At 48.4% G+C, this 20,715-nt stretch overlaps 1 protein-coding gene across 6 annotated transcripts in view; it reads right to left on the reverse strand.

Annotated features, from left to right (window-relative positions):
* Positions 1-20,715, reverse strand: part of LOC142875570 (WD repeat- and FYVE domain-containing protein 4-like) — a 303,723-nt gene that overhangs the window by 245,780 nt on the left and 37,228 nt on the right. For all 6 annotated transcript variants that reach the window (XM_076010232.1, XM_076010230.1, XM_076010231.1 and 3 more), the window contains exons 3-7: positions 9,695-9,809; positions 8,479-8,585; positions 6,337-6,471; positions 3,927-4,116; positions 1,536-1,725 (exon numbers count right to left, since the gene is read on the reverse strand). In XM_076010232.1, the coding sequence (XP_075866347.1) occupies positions 1,536-1,725; positions 3,927-4,116; positions 6,337-6,471; positions 8,479-8,585; positions 9,695-9,809 (737 nt within the window). The remainder of the gene's footprint in view (positions 1-1,535; positions 1,726-3,926; positions 4,117-6,336; positions 6,472-8,478; positions 8,586-9,694; positions 9,810-20,715) is intronic.

Genomic DNA, 20,715 nt, shown 5'->3' on the forward strand with positions numbered 1-20,715 from the left:
GCCTTGATCAAAGAAGTCAGAAACAGGGAGAAGCTACAGCATCTACTCATAGGAAAATGACAAGTTGTGCCTCGGGCATCAACAGAGCAGGGGCACCTCCAAAATGAGAGATGCAATATTTCAAAAGAGCAACAAAACAGTGTGGGAAATGGCTTTACTGTCTTCCTTGTGCTTATTTTAAGGTTGAGTATTATTTTTGCCTTCTAATGACAGGCAGGTGGCTGTCTTGCTCTCGGTACTCCAGCTCGGCCATTTCTGGAGCAAAAGTGCTCGCTGCGCAGCTTCAGTTACGGGGGAAAGGAAAGCCAATGAAACGTGCCTAAATGGGTCTTCCGGACGTCCCCCGGTACAGGCTCCTGTCCCCTCGTGCCTTCCACAAGGTGTCTGGGGAAAACTGACCACCCACTACACAAAAGAAATGTTCAAGAAATGCTATGAAGCAGACCTCCATGGTGGCAACAGTCATCTGGTCACGGGCCAGACTAGTATACAATGTGGCATACCCAGAGGGACTGTCATGCTTAGCATCCCCTTGGAGGAAGGCCCTCAGGGTATGGTCATTTATCCACATCCTGTCGGAGACTGCGGGCCTAGGGTCTTCAGCCCCTCACCCAAGCCCGTGTCTTTAGACCTGGGGCCTGGCTCTGCAGTGAGTCTGTGAAGCGCGGCAGTAAAGCACCCCCAGGGGAGAGGCAGCTCACACCTGCTGAGCAAAGCCCAAGGGAACGCACGTGGTCCGGCCTGAAGCAGCTTCCCCAGCATCAGTGGGAGAGTTGTGGTCACCAGGAAATTTCTGTGATTTCCATCCCTTGTTCTCCCCAATCCCTGGCCCTGCCTGAAGATGATGTGACAAGTCAACGTAGGGGAAGTTTGTCCAGACTTGGCTGAACAGTGTCTTTGGGTTTTCCACGGCTCAAGGATTTGAGAGAAAATAGTTCACTTGGGAGATGGTCCCAGAAAATACCAGGAAAGGCCAGGCAATGTGAGATGGAGAAGGAAGGAAGCCAATACAAGAGCATTCCCAAGCAAACACATGCTAGGCAACGGGAGGCGACCCTGCCAGGGACCCCTGGAGGCAGTGTAGAGCTTGCCCCTCCCAGGGGAATCTTGGCTGGATATGTGCCATCAGCTCCTGGCAGTCAGAGGTGGAGAGCTGCCTCGGGGGACTGCTGGTTCCCAGACAGGCCAGCCCTCCAAGCGCAGCAGCCCCAGACAGCCCTCCAACAGAGACAGGTGGCTCTGTCTGGGTCTGACACTTGGAGGTCAGGCCAGCAGCTATGCAGGTGACAGGTGCCACCAAGTGGACTTGATAGGACTATCATTGCTATCACCCATTGATTCCCTAAGGAAATGAGCCCCACACCTGTCTGTACACTGAATTACTCTGCGATGGGGCTCTCTGGCCAAGCTCTGCAGAGCTTTGTATTTCAGAAGACAACACCTCATTATCTGTCTTCCTGCAAAGCACTCTGAGTAGTTCTGAGGACCGAGGCTTTGGCGGTGCCACGTTCCCCCCACCAAGCACAGTCACTTACTGAAGTAGCACCTTGAGCAGCAGGGGGTAGCCCTCCGCATTCTCAAACTCCAGGAACAGCGCTGCCGAGACAGGGTAGGAGTCCTTCACGAAGCCCAGGATGAGGTTCATGGCCTCGCTCACCTCGGGAGCAGGGAGCGTGCCTGCCAGCCTGGAGAGGCTCTGGAGGGAGAGTCGCATGCAGTCCGTGGCTGTAGGGGAAGCACACTGCTGAGCTCTGAAGCAAGAGCTTTCTGGCCACGGTCGCCCCATACCCCCACTGAAAGCTGCATATCGATATGTCAGTGAGAATTAATCCAAATCTCGTCCTGCCTGCCGGCTCCTGCAGGCCCAGCAGGTGACACAGGAGAGGAAGGCAGCCTCTCAGCCCTCTGCTTCTAATTCCCAGAACTCCAGAACGCCCAGGGGCGCTAGGTAATGAGATGCAAGACACAGGGCCCAAGCCCAAGGAGACCTTAAGGAAGCAAAGTTGGAGCACAGCAGAAATGAGCTTGTGTAAGTGCAGGATGTATGAACATGTGAGGAGGTGGCGGTGAAGAGATGGTGTGCTTTGGGTACTGAAGAAGCCAGGGGGCTGGGGAGGGGGAGGAAGGCAGCACCCCTCCTGTGAGGCCTGGCTGCAGGACTTGCTAGCCAGCCCAGAGTGATGGGGAGCCAGAGTTCAAAGAAACAGGTCATGAGATTTACATTTGGATGTATCACTGTTTTAGAAATCTCTCTTTGAGAGAAGGCTCTCTGAGTGCTGGGAAAGCCGCACCATATGAGAACTCGGATGACACAAGCTCAGCCTCTCAGCTGCAAGGACTCAGAAGTGCTCTGAAGTCTGCATGCCCAGCAAGGCAGCCCCAGAGTTGCCAGCTTGGCAGGTAACTGTGAGGTCAGCCCTGACTTCCTGACCCTCTCTTCACCCCGTAAACCCACAGACATCCCCCACCGCCCTAAGGAAGTAGTGCTTAGGTGGCAGGCTCCCCACTCGGGGGAACTTTCTGTTAGAGTTGCTGTCTTGGGCATCAGAAAACACGGCAGTGAGAGCCCCCTGCAGCCAGTGCTGATAGTTTCTGCTCGGCCACCGCAGACTCCAGCCTGTTTAGGGGAGGGTGCCTGGCTGTGGAGCACCTCGGGAGGCTGTTCACACTGTCCTGGCCTCGCAGGGAGCTTGGAACCCCCAAACCGGAGCCGCCTTTCTGCCGGGGACTCAGTCACACGTGGAGGCGGGGCTGCCAGGCTTCCGCGGCTCTCACCAGCCGGCACCCTCCCTCTGTTACAGGAGCCCCAGAAAGAGCCTGGCCCACAGGCACGTGTCTGTGGACAAGCAGATCACGTGGGCAGGCTCAGACCCCACCTCTCTCCAAAAGACCCCCACCTCGGGTTAGCGCAAGAGAGGGACTGCCATGCTCAGTGGGGAGCTAGGAGGTGCTGCCTGGCGGGTGGGGAGGTGAGCTGAAAGGAAGCCTCCTGGGAATGTTCTCCTTGGCACGAACCTCGCGGAGCCGCTCTCGCCCGTGCTGGGCCAGCACAGATGAGGCCAACACGGTCCTGAGATCCTATGGGCCATGGTGACCCACACATCCAGCATGAATTGGGTCCTCAAGAGGCAGATGACGCCAGGGAGACCCTGGCACCACTAACAAAACTGACTTCCTCAGCGTCCTGCTTTTGCTCAAACCCAGGTAATGAAGATGCGGCCATGCTGACACCTATGTGGCACCCACCACATACAGGGTGCTTTTAGTATTAAAATGCATCACTCACTGAAGAACCACAACAATCCAATAAGGTCAGCAGCATCGTTACCCCCATTTTACAGATGACAGAACCGAGGCCCCCAGGTGATTAAGTGCCTAAGGTCACTCCGCGGTGAGGGCAGACCTGGAGTCCACACCCTGGCTGTCTGACTGAGTCCGTGGCCTTAATCCCCAAGCGGAAATGGAGATGCTGGAATCAGGCATCCCCAGGTTTGAAACTTGATTCTCTTCTTCACTAGCTGAGGAGCCTGGGCAAATTCTTCTACCACTCTCAATCTCTATTTTCCCCACTGTGAAACAGCATTAATATCTCTCTCAAAGAAACGAATGAGACAACGTACAAGTGGGCCCAGCTCAGAGTCTGTTTGGCAGTATGTTCATAGTAAACGAGTTTCTCTCTCCCTCCTTCCTCCAGTGGAGGATCAGAATGAACAGTAAGACTGCCTTCATGAATGGAGCTAAGAAGCGAGGGATTATCTGCTGGGCATGGCTGCTTATTGGTCTCTTCTGTGGCCCAGAAATCTATACTGTTGCTACAAAAGTATCCCTGGGTCCTATTGTGAAAAGTGGGCTCTCAGCCTTTGCTCCAAGAGTTCAAGGGAAGCCTCTGGGTGGCCCACAGCCTCCACTGGCCTCCTGGGACATACCCTGCAGGTATTGGATGATGCCGAGGGTCTGGGCCTTGGAGATCGCCCGCAGCACGCAGAAGGTGGGCTCCTTCCAGAAGCAGCAGCTGTGCTCCCGAAGACAGGTTGTGGCGATCAGCAGAGCCTGGAGGTCGCTTCCCGAGAGAAGTCCCTCCAGAGCTTGAGCCTCGCTGCAAATGTTCAGCAACATCTAGCAGGAAACACGGAGAAGGAGAAAGAAAAGGAGAAGGAGACATAAAACAGCCAAGGAGACCTGGGTAGGAAGCCCCCTTCCTATGACCAATTTGTTTCCTCCTTTCCTGGGGCACTGATGGGCACGTCTCAGTGGGAGGGACAGGACTGTACACGGTCACCCTCTGTCCCTGACCAGCAGGGTCAACAGAGCTGGCTTTGGGAAGCATGGCAAGGGCTGGGGCTCAGGTCCACTGGCATCATCCCTAAACAAGCAATTGTTATCCTTTCTAAATCAGAATGACAAAGAAGTCATTGACTTCATGTCTTTTTACATAAAAATACAGAAAAATACTATCTACAATCAAGGTGTAGAGTTAACAGGACCATGCGCTGTTTAAAAAAAGAGGTGTTCCAGAACTCCTGATTGACACTCAAACTCTACTTTCCCATCAGATCATGAGAGTTAACCTAGAACATCCTGACTGGGCTTGCCCCGGCCAATCCAGCCTTCCAATGGCTAGCAGAGGGACTTCCGGTACCTTCCTACCCACCTGGGATAAAATCCAAACCCCCAGCATGGCTTACAGCAGCCCGAGAGGCCTGGCCTGGCCTCCTCTCTCACGTTATCATATCCAGGGCAGCTCTCCCCTGGGCTCTCAGTGGTCCCATGGACCTTCTTCCAGTTCAGCAGGTACCACCAGCTCCTTCCACTGGAGTGAGCCCATTAGCCCCTCCTAGCCTGGCGATAGCGCAACGCTGGGCAGCATGGACCTGGGCTACTGGCCCCATGTCCCCACCGTCCTTGCAGGTGGGTGTGAACATGTAATCAAGGTCTCACCTTGTTCTCACCTGTTCCTGGGCTTGGGTGACCATTTCTCTGCACCTCCCCGCTTCCTGCCACCCCCACCAGGACACCTCCTCTGATTCTGCCAACCTCAGCTCCTGGAGTAAATGCCATTCCCTTCAAACTGTATCCACTGATTCTAAACCTGAACCGGGGCCCCTTGTCATCATTGCCGCACACTTTGGCCTTCCCTTCACAGCACATAAAACATTTCTAGCTATGCATTATTCCTGGGTCGCTTCGTTGGCTTCTCTGCCTTTCTGTCACCTCTGAAGTAAGTGCACGTCTGGGGGGAGCTCTGTGTGTGTTCATGGAATGAAATAATGACAACCCTTAAGGAACACAGACACAGTCTACCCCCAGGGCTCACATCCTGTCCTCGTGTCCAGAGGACCTCGAAGACAGGAGCTACACTAGTTCCCTGAAGGGCACATAAAAGCCACATGGTACAGATTTGTGAAAGGGCCTGGCTCAGCATCCTGGACACCCCTCGAATATGATTTATGTACGGGCAATGGCATTGCAAGGAATGCAGCTTAGGAGGCAGCCCCCTATAAGTGGAATCCGAAATACTCTCCAGCAATGATGAGTCGGCTTGAGAATCAGTCTAAAATGGATGCTACTGTGCACACTCATGTACAGTGGACAGCTGCATTTGGAATTTCACTGAATGGTCACAAGTACCTGCTACATGGGAGACGCTGCCCAAAGCGCTGGACACAGAGATGGGTCAGGCACATGGTCCTCCCTGCCCTCCCCCACAAGAGCAGAGAAGCAGGAAGAGTTTTCTGGAGAACTCAGCATCGCAGCAGCTGAGAAAGCAGAATCCATCCATAGAGGGAAGGGGAAGGAGGTGAGGAATGGCAAGAGGACACTGTGTTTGATGCTCGAGGCCTGAGCCGACTCCCGAGGAGAGGGATGGAGGTGCCTCACAGAAGAGCTAAAAGCACGACTGTGAGTGAAAACCAATGCAGAGCGCCAGCCGGGCGCCTCCCACAGCCTCTGTGAGCCCAGACCCACACTTGCGCCCCATGCCTTTGCTTGCCAGCCACAGGGTGACAACACTACACATCCTGGGACTGCAGGAGGGGCTCATGGGAGTGATCCGTGCTATTAGAAGGGAAGGAAGGGCCAGAAGGAGGAGGTTCAGAAGCCAGGGCGGGTGCGCAGGACCAAGGACGCAGACTGTCGGGGAGGAGCTGGGGGTGCGGGGCAGCCAAGTGGTGGGAGCACACCTTTCTGCGAGGGACATAACCGCTTTCCAACCATTCAGGTACTGGGGGAGTAGGGGCAGTGGGGAGAGCCGGCCCCTCTGGGAGAACGGAGGAGCTCGGGACCTGGGGCTGAGAAGGCGGAAGCATCTCTGGGAAGCACGGCCCTCTCCACACTCACCTGCACAAACATCCTCTGAACTTGAACGTCAATTTCAAAAAGCTCATCCTTTTCCACAGGAAATGCAAAGAAGAGGTAAAGGCAGCGGAGCAGCAGGGCTGGAAGCCCAGATTCTGCAACCCTGCCCAGTGTCTCCTGCAAGGGAAGAACACAGGGTGACCTGGGGAAGCCACTTCCTCTCTGGGCTCCAGCCCTTGAGTGTGAAATGCAGATGGTCAGAGGACCCAGCCAGGGCGGCTGTGAAGGTTGTTTATATAAAGTGCCTACTGTGTGTTCAATAAATGCTATTAATAGCTCCTCTATAAGATACACAGACTATAGGAAGAAAGGAAGGCGGGAGCAGGGGAAAGGGAATGTAGATCTTAGACTTCACAGGCATCCTAGCAAACCACACCAGCCGACTGTGGTGGGCCAGTGGCCTCCCAACCAGGAAGGGGGAGCGAGAGCAGTCAGGAAGGGGGGTTGCTAGCAAGCCCGTGAGGATCTGATCCGGCCCCTTCCGCCCTCTCACCCAATCCCAGACCTCGCCAAGGCTCACACAGCTCTAGGTGCAGACAGACAACCACACCTCAGTAAACTGCCAGGGCTGCCAGGCAGGGGCCAAGAGGATAGGAGGCCGGCAGAGAGGGAGACCAGCCTGCACGCAGAGCTGCCTGGGCCTTTCTCCCACGGCCTCTACCTGCAGCCCACTGGGATTAGAGCAGCTGCAACCTCTGTGTGCGCATGTGTAATCATATATGAGCACTGTGGAGTCAACCTATGAAACACTGTCCATGAACTTCCCACCCAACTGGCTAAGCTGACAGACACAGGGGGTAAGTTAGAGGAAGAAAAAGAAGAATGTACAGTCTGGACCACACTCAGGCACAGACACAGGTTGCTGATCCTCATTTTCCTGCTAAAAGTTCCCAGTGCGAGGTATGATGCCTTTATCTTCATTTGACACCTTATTGGCAGTGACCCCCTTGGGGCAGCTCTCCTTATCCTCACCCATCTGCACCTGCTTCCTGCTCCTACTGCTCTCCTGGTGGAACATAAGCCCTTGGGTTAATGTGTCACCACCCAGGCTGCAGAGTCCCTCCCCGGGGCAGACAAGCCCACGTCTGAGCTTCAGGCCACTGACAGTGGTGCAGACAGTTTATGGGGAGGAAAGGCAGGTGGTCCTCCCTCCTGCTAACTTCCTGAGCAGGCCTGTCCCCAGACGGCGACTGCATGCCGTGTTCCTATCACACCTCCGCGCACAGATCCAAATGCCCAGCTGGTGTCTGTTTATCTAGTGAAGCAGCTTTGGAACCAGGTAATGGGTAGAGGCAGAAAGAATCTGGAGAAGCTACACTGAGGGCAGCGGGCCAGACACACAGCAGGTACTCCCAATAAACCCATGAGTCTCTGAGTCGGCCCTGCCCGAAACCTCTGGTCCTAATGGTCACAGCTGCCAGGGGCCACTTCCACCCGAGAGGGCATCAGCCATCAGCAAACCACATAGGGAAGAAGCCAGCCCCAGGCTCCCAGCCTCATGCTGGCAAGATGTGACGGCAGCCAGGGCAGGCACAGTGGGAAGGAGAAGGACCTGACGCCATCCAAGCACCATCTCTGGGCAAGTGCAGGACAGGCGCCTACTCGTGTACCTTGTTCAGGCTGAGCGTCAGCGGAAGCAATGAGGAACAGCGGCTCAGAGCATGGGTTCTGCAGTCACGGCAGAGGTAAGCCTGCTTTCTCATCACTAGCTGGCATCACCGTAGTCCCCTTATAAGTGGGATTAAGGAGCACAATGCTTGGGACATGCCAGCCTTGCCTCCAACATTTGGGAAATAGTCAATAAACATCGGTTATCAATCCCACACTAACCCTAGAAGAGAGGCATTATTGCCCCAATTCTAAAATTAGAAAAACACAACCAAATTGCAGAGAAGTAACACAATTTTCCCATGGCCACACAGCTTGTCACTTGGAAAGGCAGGATTCAACCTGAATCTCAGACTGTGAAGTCCATGCTCTGTGCCAGAAGGGGAGTAGGAAGAAGAAACGATGTCAGTTTCATAAAGCGAAAGATCCCTTGGGACATGCCACCGCCCTGTGTGGCCTCCCGCCCACACATGGATGAGGAGCACCGGGGCAGAGGGCAACGGGCCTGGAACTCACCGAGTCTGTCCCCGTCAGCACGTACACCGACTTCAGGAGCAGGTGGCCATCCTGATCCACATCCCCCTTCCACCACAGCAACTGCCGAGCTGCCTCCCGTGCTTTCTCTGGAAGAAAGTGTCCCCAGCAGGGTATACAGTGACCTGCCTGGCCAGCCTCCCCTCCACACAGGGCACCATCTCCCCAGGAGATGGGCATCTTTAGAGGACTCTGGCCTCCTGCCTACACACCTCCAAGGCCACCTGAATCTCTACCAAATGTTTCACAGTCTGCCAGACCACTCTCCTTGCAGGATGGCCTTTATCATGCCACCATCCTTGTAAAGAACCATTAATGGCTCCCTGTTGCCAGTGAGTAAGAGCAAGCTCCTCAGCTGTTGGAGACCCCACCATCCAGGATCTTCCCTACTTCCCTATCACACAGTGCCTTGCATTGCAGGAGTCTCTGCAATCTACACCATGCTTGAGCTAGTCTTCCTCTTGGAATTCTCTCCTGCCCCTCAGCCCTCAGCCACCATGAAATCCTGCCCAGCCTCCAGGGACCAGCTCACACGAGTGAAGAATGCAAGTCAGGAGACCACAGAAGATGCACACTTTGACCTCTGTAATTTTGGGGGACCAGGCTCTCCATTGAACATACAGGTGGACCTCAGATCCTAGCACTTCTTCCCATAGACCCTGCTCCTCTGTGTGTGTTCCTATGTGTGTGGTATGTGTCTGTTTGCATGTCTGTGTGTGTGTGTCTTTGTGTGTCTATGTGTGTCTCTTTGTGTAGTGTCTCTGTGTGTCTCTGTGTGTAGTATGTATCTATGAGTATCTGCATGTGTAGAATGTGTGTCTCTATCTCTGAGTAGAGTCTCTATATGTGTCTGTGTCTGTATAGCTTGTATGTAGCATGTATGTCTGTATTTGTGTCTATGTGTGTGCCTCTATGTGTCTCTGTGTGTATCTCTGTGGCACTGTGTGTGTCTGTGTGTAGTATCTGTGTGTGTCTGTGTATAGCCTATTGTGTGCAGTGTGTCTGTGTGTGTATGTGTGTGTTTACGTCCATGTCCTAGGAGCAGCAGAGCTCCCGGAACCCCTGTGCCCCCTCCTCCGCCCTGCTCTCTGCCCCTAACTCCACGAGGAAGCAGAGAGGGGCTCAGAGAGGCCTAGGAGAGGTCTGTGGAGCTGTTCTGCCCTTCGCAGAGTGTGCTCCAGCCCCTCTGTTCTCTTACCCGCAGGCTTCCCAGAAAGGGCCTTCTGCAGTTCTCGGGCAAGCTGGTCGCAAGTGTCTTCTGCCAGCCTTTGGAGACTGGGGAAGCAGATGATGCCCACGGAGTGTTCCCAGGCCTGAAGGGCGACAGACAGGGCTCGGTCAGAGACGCCAATGCCACAGGCAAGGCATGAGCATCACCTTGCCTCCCGCCGTGCCAGCACAAACCAGCGGCTCAACTCCCTTCCCAGCTACCTCCCACAGGCCACCAAACCGCCCCTCCCAGCTTCAGCCACATCCCTACACCTGTGTCTCTAAATCCTTTCACTTCCTGCTGGCTCCAGACCCACACGTCAAAACTCCCCGGACATCTCCCCCTAAAGCCGTGCTCCAGAAACGTCCAACGCACAGAGCCCGACCTCTCACCTTCCCCACAGCCTGCTGTGCGGAGCCCTGGTGGAAATTCCACGAGGGACGCTCTAGGTCCCCCTCTCTCACCCTTACTCAATCGCTGTGTCTCGCTGACTCTCCTCCTGTACAGTTTTCAAATCTTGTACAGATATCTTAGTCTTAGTCATTCAGTTATTTCCTTTAGATAATTCTAAAAAGTGAATTGCAAGTTAAAGTGCGTGCTTTCATTTCTCACCCTTTGTTACATATCACTGACTCGCTCTCCAGACAAAGTTTGCCAGAGTGGACAGCACAGGCTCCACGGGGGAGGGCTGGCTTCTCTCGGCCGCGCCAGCGCTGAGCGTCACATGCTCCTTCGTCTGTGACGGAGACCCGCACAGAAGAGATGTCTCGTCTCCACTGCAGCCTTTTAACTGCTAGAGCGGACAAGCACTTCTCAAGCTTCTTGCACGCCGGTTGTGACTCTTAGCCTAGTACTCCATTAGAGTTTCCACTATTTATTTAAAAAGTCATTTGTATATAAGAATGTTGATTTTGGTCCATAATATAACTGCAGTTATTTTCAGTTTGCCATTTTGTCTTTCAATTTGGTATTGTTTGGTTTTGCTATAGAGAATTTTGAAATTTGTGAGAATGAGAAATCAAATTTCTCAATCTATTCTTTCATTTTATGGCTTTTGTTCCAGGCTGAAAACATTTTTCTCCAGTCCAAGTTGCTGTTTTTAATCTCATTTTCAATTTCCTAAAAATTCTTCCTCATCTGTCACTCCTCCATTTCTATCCCGCCTGGTCATTTTTTCCTCATACTTTTTCCACTTATTATTTAGGACTCTATTAAAGGCTGGTGCAAAAGTAATTGCGGTTTTAGCACTGATGAAATTTGCCATTTGATATTAGAATACATTTTTAAATAAATGTGGTTATGTTATATGGCATTTTAATGTACATTTCTCACTTTATGTTTTTGTGCTAATCACTTATTACTTGCTGTTTATTTTATATTTATTTTAGACTATGGAAATGATGTTAGACAAAAAGCAAATTTGAGTGATTTTCTTATTCGAGTTCAAAATGGGTCATAAAGCAGTGGAGACAGCTCGCAACATCAACAACGCATTTGGCCCAGGAACTGCTAACGAACAAACAGTGCAGTGGTGGTTCAAGAAGTTTTGCGAAGGAGACAGGAGCCTTGAAGATGAGGAGCGCAGTGGCCTGCCATCAGAAGTTGACAGTGACCAACTGAGAGCAATCATGGAAGCTGATCCTCTTACAGCTACTCGGGAAGTTGCCAAAGAACTCAGCGACCATTCTACAGTTATTTGGCATTTGAAGCAAATTGGAAAGGTGAAAAGTTTGATAAGTGAGTGCCTCGTGAGCTGACTGAAAATCAAAAAAATCATTGTTTCGAGGCATCATCTTCTCTTTTAAAAATTTTTTTATTTCAGCATATTATGGAGGTACATCTCTTCTTATATGCAACAATAAACCACTTCTCAATTGGACTGTGATGTGCGGCGAAAAGTGGATTTTATACAACCAGTGACAATCAGCTCAGTGGTTAGACCAAGAAGCTCCAAAGTACTTCCCAAAGCGAAACTTGCACCAAAAAAGGTCATGGTCACTGTTTGGTGGTCTGCAGCCAGTCTGATCCACTACAGCTTTCTGAATCCTGACAAAACCATTATATCAGAGGAGTATGCTCAGCAAATCAATGAGATGCACCAATAACTGCAAAGCCTGCAGCTGGCATTGGTCAAACAGAAAGGGCCAAATTCTTCTCCACGACAGCACCCAACCACATGTCGCACAACCCACGCTTCAGAAGTTGAACGAGTTGGGCCACAAAGTGTTGCCTCCTCCATTTTCACCTGACCTCTCTTGCCAACCAACTACCATTTCTTCAAGCATCTGGACAACTTTTTGCAGGGAAAAATGTTTCCACAACCAGCAGGATGCAGAAAATGCCTCCCAAGAGCTCATCAAATCCTGAAGCATGGATTTTTATGCCGTAGGAATAAACAAACTTATTTTTCATTGGCAAAAATGTGTTGATTATAATGGTTCCTATTTTGATTAATACAGATGTGTTTGACCCTAGTTATAATGATTTAAAGTTCATGATCCACATGAACCACAGTTACTTTTGCACCAACCTAAATATTTAACAGAAGTCATGAGTTTTAAAATTCTGCTTGGAATGCCAGACTGTTTTTGGAATCTCCTCCCAGTTTCTGCAGCAATCCTGACCTAAGTCTGCCTTGCATCAGAGAGAGAGTCTTTGGGCAGATGTCCTTTACTCCTTGTTCCACCTCATTGTCACAGGCCAAGTTTACCAGTCCTGGTGTGGGGAGGGCGCCTTCCAGACCAATGGGCAAAGCGGAGGGACTGCCCTTGGCCAAGGACTTCGACCCCAGTGATTCCCCATCCCAGTTCCCACCAGGAAGATAGGATGCTGTGTATATTTCTGTGTATATTGCTGCCTCCAGTGGCCTCCATGAAGTGCAGTTTTGCCAACTGCCATCCACTTGCCCCCACTCTCCATCCATATTAAATTAAATCCCTGCCCAAAGACATGAGTGGGTTATGTGTGTGTGTGTGTATCTGTGTTTAAAGCTGAGCTCATCTATCTAGAAAAGGGAGTAAGACATCAAATTCCCAAAAGGAAAACATTTTTAATGTGTTTCTTTCTATGACACTGTTTGTTGAAAAATAAAACTTTTAAATATCTTCTCTTTATTAAGAGACACTATGAACAATGTGAAGCAGCAAGGCAGATTGAGAGAAAATATTTGCAACATATGCAACCGACAAAGGATTCCTATCTATACTTCCATAAACTGATAAGAAAAGGAAAAACAACCTGATTTTAAAAACACAATAAAATAAACAAATGAAAAAACAGGTGATTTATATTAGACAAAATAAATAGCAAATTGCTAATGATCAGGAAAATACAAATTAAAACCTCAATGAGACGTTTTAGGTTGGCAAAAAGAAAAGCCTGACAACACCGAATGTAGGAGAACATGAGGAACCACGGGAATTCCCAAGTGCTATTGCTGGGGTGTAACTAGGAAGAAATGTCTAACTCAATCCAACAAAATTAAAGGGGCACACACCCTACAACCCAGCAATATACACCTAGGTATATTCACATGTGCTAGAAAGAAATATTTATGTGGTATTATTTGTGATTGGGAAAAACTGGGAAAAATACTTAATATGCATTGATAGGGCAATGAATGAATAATTTGTGATATATTTATATAATAGGATGCTATATAATACTGAAAAAGAAATGGAGCTAAATGTATCAACATGTAAAAACTCCAGAAATAGAATGTTGAATAGAAAAGGCAAGTTGTAAAAGTTTATTACAGTATGAATCTATAAAAACCTGCAAGACTGTATTGTACACTACCAATGAATCTACATGCATCTAACAGAAGTGTACATCCATGCGGGTAATGATGCACCCCAAGTTCAAGGTGGGAATTAGTTATCACTGGAGTAGGGCAGCAGGAAAATGGGTTACAGAATGTGTGCACAGGGGGCTTTAGTTTATCTGAGATGTTTATTTCTTATATACTTGATTGTTAGTATCCATGTGTTATGTTTTGAGAAAAACTTTGTATGGGCCTGAATTTTCTTTTTTATTTTCTAGCCTATAAACAGACATGGTTGTTGACCCTTTCCTTTGTAAAATAAAAAAAAACTACCACTGCATTAGAACTTTACTAAAACAACCAAAATGCTAGATTATTGTTAAACACTATTGGACCATCAACACATATTTGATAAGCGAACAAAATGATCATGAAACTCACAGCACACAATAATAATAGCCAAATGTATTGCATGTTGGTCTTGTGCCAAACACTGGGCCAAGCACTTATATGTATTATTTCCACTAATTCCCACAATGAGCCTTTGAGGTTGGCACTATTATGTCCCCTTCACAGAAACTGAGGCTGAGGTGCGATTAAGCTCAAAGAATCAGTTCAGTGGCAGAGTCAAGAGTTAAAGAATTTCACACACACACGAACATACCCAGGTAGCATTTGCATGTCTATGAAACTTATAGCTACCACCTGGAAACCAGCTGTCACTCAAACACATTAATCCCCGGAGAGAAAAAGTCAGTCAGTCCTTTGGGCTTGGAATTTCTGTGGCAAGATGATTCCCCTCCCAGGACCAAGAACTCTGCTATGATTTCTTTCGAACAAATTCTCGCGCCTCCTCCCTGCACTGGCGAACCCCTCAAAGACCAATTTGCAGGCAGTTGACTCAGATGCATCTGTATCATCTCTGAGCAGTGGGACTCCAGGAGGCACTCTACAATAAAGCAAATTGGGCCACTGTGAGCTGAACAGTAATTGTACTCTGAGCCAGATCTCCCAAGGCTCAGGCTCCTTCCTGGGACCTTGATGGGCACTTCTGGAGGCTGCGTTAACTCTTTCAGGCCACCGGGGTGCTATCTGATGCACAGACAGTCATTTGCTGAATGGTACCGTGGAGACCGCAAAGAGTTAAGGCAATTTCTAAAAGGCCCTAATTTTTTTCCCAAACTGGGACTTATGTGCTGGGAGAATATTGCTCAATATTTTAAAAAACTTTTATTTACAAACATTATTTAAGCTGCACCACCAGCCTGTGTGACTGTCCCCTCACATGGAAGAAAAAGAAAGAAAATGATGCTCTGGTCTCCAAAGGAAAATAAGGAATGACAAAAGCTCTTGAGGAAATGGGAGGAAAAAAACAGCTTCTGAATGGCAGGGAGGCCTGGTTGGTTTTCCTGCACGACCACAATGTCACTATTACTCCATTACTGCAGACTTCAGGGGTTTTGATTTTAAGAGAGCTCAAAACATTTCTGAGATACTGCATCAGGGTTCCATGCTAATGTGACACAATGGAACCTCTCCTTTGTAAGTTTAAATTAAAAAGTGGTGCATCAAACTCTGTAAAACAACAAAAATCTTATTTCCCTGAGATGACAACAGCTACATTGTAGGCCTCACTCCAAGGAGGGATAAAGTCAATAGAACGGTGTTTTCCCTCATTCCCTCTGACACCACACTTGAAATAATTGTTGGTTATCCCTGCTGTTTTATTTAATGGTACTTATCTTTCTTCAATTGTCAGTTAGATTCACAGTTTATTTTTATGAGAATTATTGACCACAATCAATGGCATGAACTCTGCACCACTGACTGAGTAGTTAGCCTAAGAGTGAAAACACACACACACACACACACACACACAAATACACTCACCTCTAAATACAACTGACTTAGTATTAATTCCAATCCTCCCATACTAGGAAATGGATGAATTTCCCCACACCATGTTACCCACTGTTCCAGTTATTTTTGCTGCATAACAAAACACCCCAAAATTGAATGGCTTAAAATAACAGCAATCATTAATTTTGCTCGCTGATCTACAATTTGGGCAGGCCTCAGTAGGGTAGCTTTTCTCAGCTCTACCCAGCTAGGGCAGCTAACAGGGATAAGACAGCCACTTTCAAGATGGTGCACCCACATGGCTAGCAGGTTGGTGCTGGCTGTCAGCAGCAAATACAGCCTCAAGGTCAAGGGCCTTGGTTCCTCCCAAATAGGCATTTACTCAGGACTTCCTCATAGTATAGCAGCCGGGTTCTAAGAGTGAGTATTTCAAGTTACAGGACGAAGAAGCTGTGAGTTTCTTGAACCCTCTGCCTGAAAATGTCACTTCTGCCCTATTTCATTAGCCCAGCCATCACAGATCCATCCAGATTCAGGGGTAAGTTATGCAGACCCCACCTCTTGGAGGGAGGGGCATGAGCCCATTCACAGCACATCTAATCTACCACATCCATGGATTTCCCTTTCTTCCAATGTGGTCCCACCCCCCAGGTAGTCTGTCCTAGACAGTGAGGGATTTTACACTAATTTCTGGGAATTCGCTATCTAACTTTCTGATTTCTCTCAAAGTACATATTTTAAGAATTATCATCAACTACATCTATAGCTCTAACTTTCCCAGTATCTCTTACTAAAGAATATCTCTTTAGTGAGGATCTCAAGAGCTTTCCCTTCACCAAAGCAAACTCAATCAAAGGCCAGAACCTGCCCACACTTTCTAGAGAAATGCCTTCTCTCGCTGTGAGATCTTATGATAGAACGATTCTAAAAAGACCAAAGCCAAGGCTCTTGTCGGGAAAAGAACAATAGTCTATAGAATCCTTCCTGAAAGCACTGCTCTGCGCACTGCAGAAGTCACTGACCCTGTGTTACTTCCTGCATGGTGCAATGAAGCCTCCTCTCTGTCTGCAACATCCTGGAGTCTGTTATCCAAACATCCTATGTGCAGAGGGTGACTTTCTTTTTGTGCACAAGGGGAAAGTAAAGTCTTAGCCAGGCAAGGCCGTTGTCCAGTGAGTCTGGGCATAAAAAAAGAGAAACCAGATATGCCCCATCCTACAAATCCCAGCACTAAGCAAGAGTTCCCAGTGGTTAATAACACAGACCTGCAGCAGACTGCCTGGGTTAAGTTCTACTCTCAGCTAACAACAGTGACATTGGAAAATTTATGCAACATCTCTAAACCTCTCTTTCCAGATGTATAAAGGGGGGATAAAAATACTACCTACTTCACATGGTTATTTTAAGGACTTGTAAACAGTAAACAGAATGTGCAGTTAGTCAATTAGAGCTTGGTGGATATCATCCTGCTGTCATCAGTGAAAAGGATCACTCACCTGGGCATCAGGGTACCTGGTCTATGTCTTGATTCTGTCCCTTGCTAACTGTTTGAACTTAGGGCATCATTTTGCCTCTCAACCTCAATTCTAATAAGCAGTTTGGTTAGCACAAAGACAGAACAGTGATATCAGAACAAAAGAAAAAGAAAAAAAGACAGGGTTGGGGAGATCTGAACCTTGATCAGGTCAAGACTGAGACCCTGTTCATCTTGCCCTGGCAGAGAACCCTCTTTGACCTACGAAGAGGAATGCAGAACCTGCATGAGGACGGGAGCCCACTGTTCCAGGTGACAACTTTATTTCTGACTCACCCCCTAGGGGCAGCTCCCAGTTGGGGTTCCAATTCCTTGAGATTCCATTAGGTTTTTCCTTATTACCTGGATAGTAGCCAAAATGTTGAGTGGCTTAGCAAGCCTGCAGTCCTTCTTCAACTCAAAGGAATGGGGCTGGGATTTACTATTGTACATACCAAGCCCACCTTTCTACTTGCCTAGCAGTTAATGCAAATTTATGTAAAAACAATGACAGGGATAGGAGAAAGTTCATCCCTTGTTGTGTGTTTGGAGGAGTCAGATATGGTATAAAACCAAACAGGCTAAAGGGAAGTTCCTCTCTGAGAAGGGGGTGGGGTGCCGAAGAAGACCACATCTATTATCAGATCTCGGACTCACTATGTGGAAGCAGATGACAGCCACTGAGGCGGGTGCACACAGCTGTTGACCTTGACCCAGCCCCGACTACAACATGGATCACTCCTTCCATGCTGGGTCTGACTGGTAAGGAGGCTGGGCCAGCCAGGCAGGACCTGTCACCCCAGGGACACAGCCCTTTCCAAGCAGGGACAACAACTCAAAATCTCTTGTGTGCGTTGCCTCAGAACGAAGAATATTCCAGATCACCTTAATTTTCCTTGGGCCCAAAGCAAAAAGAGCCAGGTACAGAGTGTCGAGCTCCAACAAACCAAGCAGTTCAGTACTCTTTTATGTGCACTCAGGAGTCTCAGAGCCCAGGTAGGGTGTGGTTTCCATGGCAACCAAGATATGCCTAAGGCTTTGACATTAACAGACACATCCCATAGGAAATGGCATAAAGTTTTAGGTTCTGATATTTCCAAGGAGGCTTTTCTTAATCTTGAAGAATACTGCCTTATGGTTATAAAATTCCGAACAAAGTGACTACAGGCTTGACTTCTTACACCAGGGCCTATACCCCAATGAATGTTCTCAGTTTTCATCTTCAGGTCAGATTTTATCTGCACTGTACCTCAGAAAAACCTCCCATCTTCCCCACATTCCTTTCCATTGCCAACTCTTAATTAAGAAGGCTGAGGGCTCTGGCTCTGGCAGGGTTTTGTTAGTCAGAACTTAATAGAAATAATGTTTTGTAGGCATGTAGGACTTAATAAAAGAATGTAGAAATTATGAGAAAGCTATAATATTCTGTCTCTACAGGGTTTATCAGAGGTGCACTCCAGGGATTCAAAGAGTAGCAGATTGTGTCAGCAGTTTGGGGGATCGTGGCAACAGGATCTCAAACATTTAGGCACACATTCAGTTAGTATCTGGCAGAAAGCTAATAGGAATTGTGTCTACTTTCCATGAGCCATAGACTTTATATACATTATCTTACCTTACCCTCACAGTTTCGCAGCAAAATGGTATTGATTCTACTTTATAGATAAGAAAACTGAGGTTCAGCAATATTTAGTAACTTGCTCAAGGATGCACACCTAAGGAATGGAGCCAGCACTTGAGCCCTATTCTGTTTGACACCGAAACCCATGTGTTCTACAACAGGGCCATTATACCTCCAACTACTAGGACAGGGTTTGGGAAACAGACCAATTCCAAGCGTCAGTTATAATAGAAACCACTATATACAGGGTTGAAAGCAGAAGTGCCTATAGGATGAGATAAATCAGTGATATATGCATTGGGTGAAAGATGTTAGGGAGTGGGGGTCTAGGGTAAGCTGCAGGATCTCTAACCCTTTTTGTCCATTTGTCAGTATCACCATATCTACCAAAATTTTCAAGAAAAATTGGAAATCAAATTTTCATGTGAAAACTTTCCATTTTGAAAAAATGGCCACTAACTCATGTTGAACCTTTGCAGGTCAAATAAAACACACTGAGTGTGCTACTCTGTGTCCTCTGCTCTGGACCACATGGTGGGCCAGCATGTCTTCTTTACTCCCAGAGCCCAGGCCCTAGGACAGAGCATAGGAGCTCAATAAATATTGATACGAAAAATGAATGAATTCTCAAATCAACCATCGGGAGAGAGGTGAAGAAGAACCAAGTCCTAGCCCTTGGGTGCAGAGTCCTTTCTTCAGAGCCTGGGCTGCCTGCAGCAGGGGAATGCACAGCCCAGCAGAGTGGCAGTGGCTGAGCCGGCACACAATCCCAGTGACTTGCACTGGTGTGCGGGGACTGCTCCTTCCATAGGCAAAGTTGATCTGGGAACTCGGTATGACTGACCCACCTCCCAATATCTGGAGTAGTCAGGGTAGGCAGGGCCAGGAATGAGAAACCTGGGCCCTCTCTCCTAGCCTAGCCCCAGTTATCCAATCTGTAAAATGAGATGGATGGGGGTTCAAGTCCAAAACATCGAAGAAGATAATGAATTAATGGACAGTAAGTTACTTGGCATTTTTTTACAGAAAGACATGCTGAGTATGCAAAGCATCCTATAAATATGATCTCAAGATTTTGAGCCATCTTTGGAAATCCTTAAGTATTTCTGGTGAATAAATTAGATGAAATATATTAACAAAGCTAGCCCAATAAAAACCTGTCAAAGCCTCCATCTGTCCTAGTCTACGTTCAAATGTGAAAAGCATCTCATATTCCCCGTTCTTTCAATGTTTTGTAGGTGTATGCTTTTTCAATAATAACCCCAAATCAACAGTAAAGCAAAAAGTAAGTACTCACAAAAAGATACATTTTTAACTCTATACCTAGACTTCAACTATAAGGCAGACCTCACTGGCAGAAGCTTTATTCCCAGATTACAAGGGAAATCCCTTGCACCCAAGATGCTGCCAGATGCCCCTAGCCAGAGTGCCAACCCCGTGGGCAAGCTGGGCTTCTCTATCATGCCTGTGACCAGGAAAGGGACGTGGGCAGGGACTGCTCACGTTATTCCTTTCATAAGGCAAAGCCCTGGTGCACCCCACTGATTAGTTTATGTTATTGGCACAATTTGTTGCAAGGTGCTCTGGTTCTCCCAGGCCTCGGTGCTGGCATTACAAATGTGAGGTTGCTAGCCATTCCCGAACTCAGCTCAAGACACACCGTCCTCTCCTAGCCCCCAAAGGAGCTGGTCTCTTCTGTGGCTCCTAAGCGGGGATTGTGGTTGAACAATGTAATTTTTTAACTGAAGAGACAGTATTACTCAGGGGCCAACTGTCTGTCCTTTCCAAGCCCCCCGCCACCTTTGCCATCTCCACTGGATGAAGCAACACTCTTGCTAGGGTCTAGTGATTGTGTCCCCCTGAAATTCATATGTTGAAATCCTCCCCGCTCAGGTGTGGGCATTAGGAGATAGGGCCTTTGGGAGAAAATTTGGCTCTGCCCTCATGAATAGTATTTGTGCCCTTATAAAAAAAAAAAAAAAAAAGGCTGGAGAGACCCCTCACCCCTTCTACCCATGAGGTCATGGCAAGAAGGCACCATCTATGAGCCTGAAAGTAGGCCCTCACCAGACATCTGCCTTGATCTCGGACTCCCTGGGCTTCAAACTGTGAGAAATAAATACCCGTTGTTTCCATGCCACCCAGTTTATGGCATTTTATTATATCAGCCTGAGCAGACTAAGGCAACACTCCTCTGAGCAACCAATCAGAAGCTACTTGTGATGATATTAAAACCACCAACTTCAGTTCCA

Source organism: Microcebus murinus, chromosome 14 (genome assembly GCF_040939455.1).
Source record: "Microcebus murinus isolate Inina chromosome 14, M.murinus_Inina_mat1.0, whole genome shotgun sequence".
Classification (NCBI taxonomy): domain Eukaryota; kingdom Metazoa; phylum Chordata; class Mammalia; order Primates; family Cheirogaleidae; genus Microcebus; species Microcebus murinus.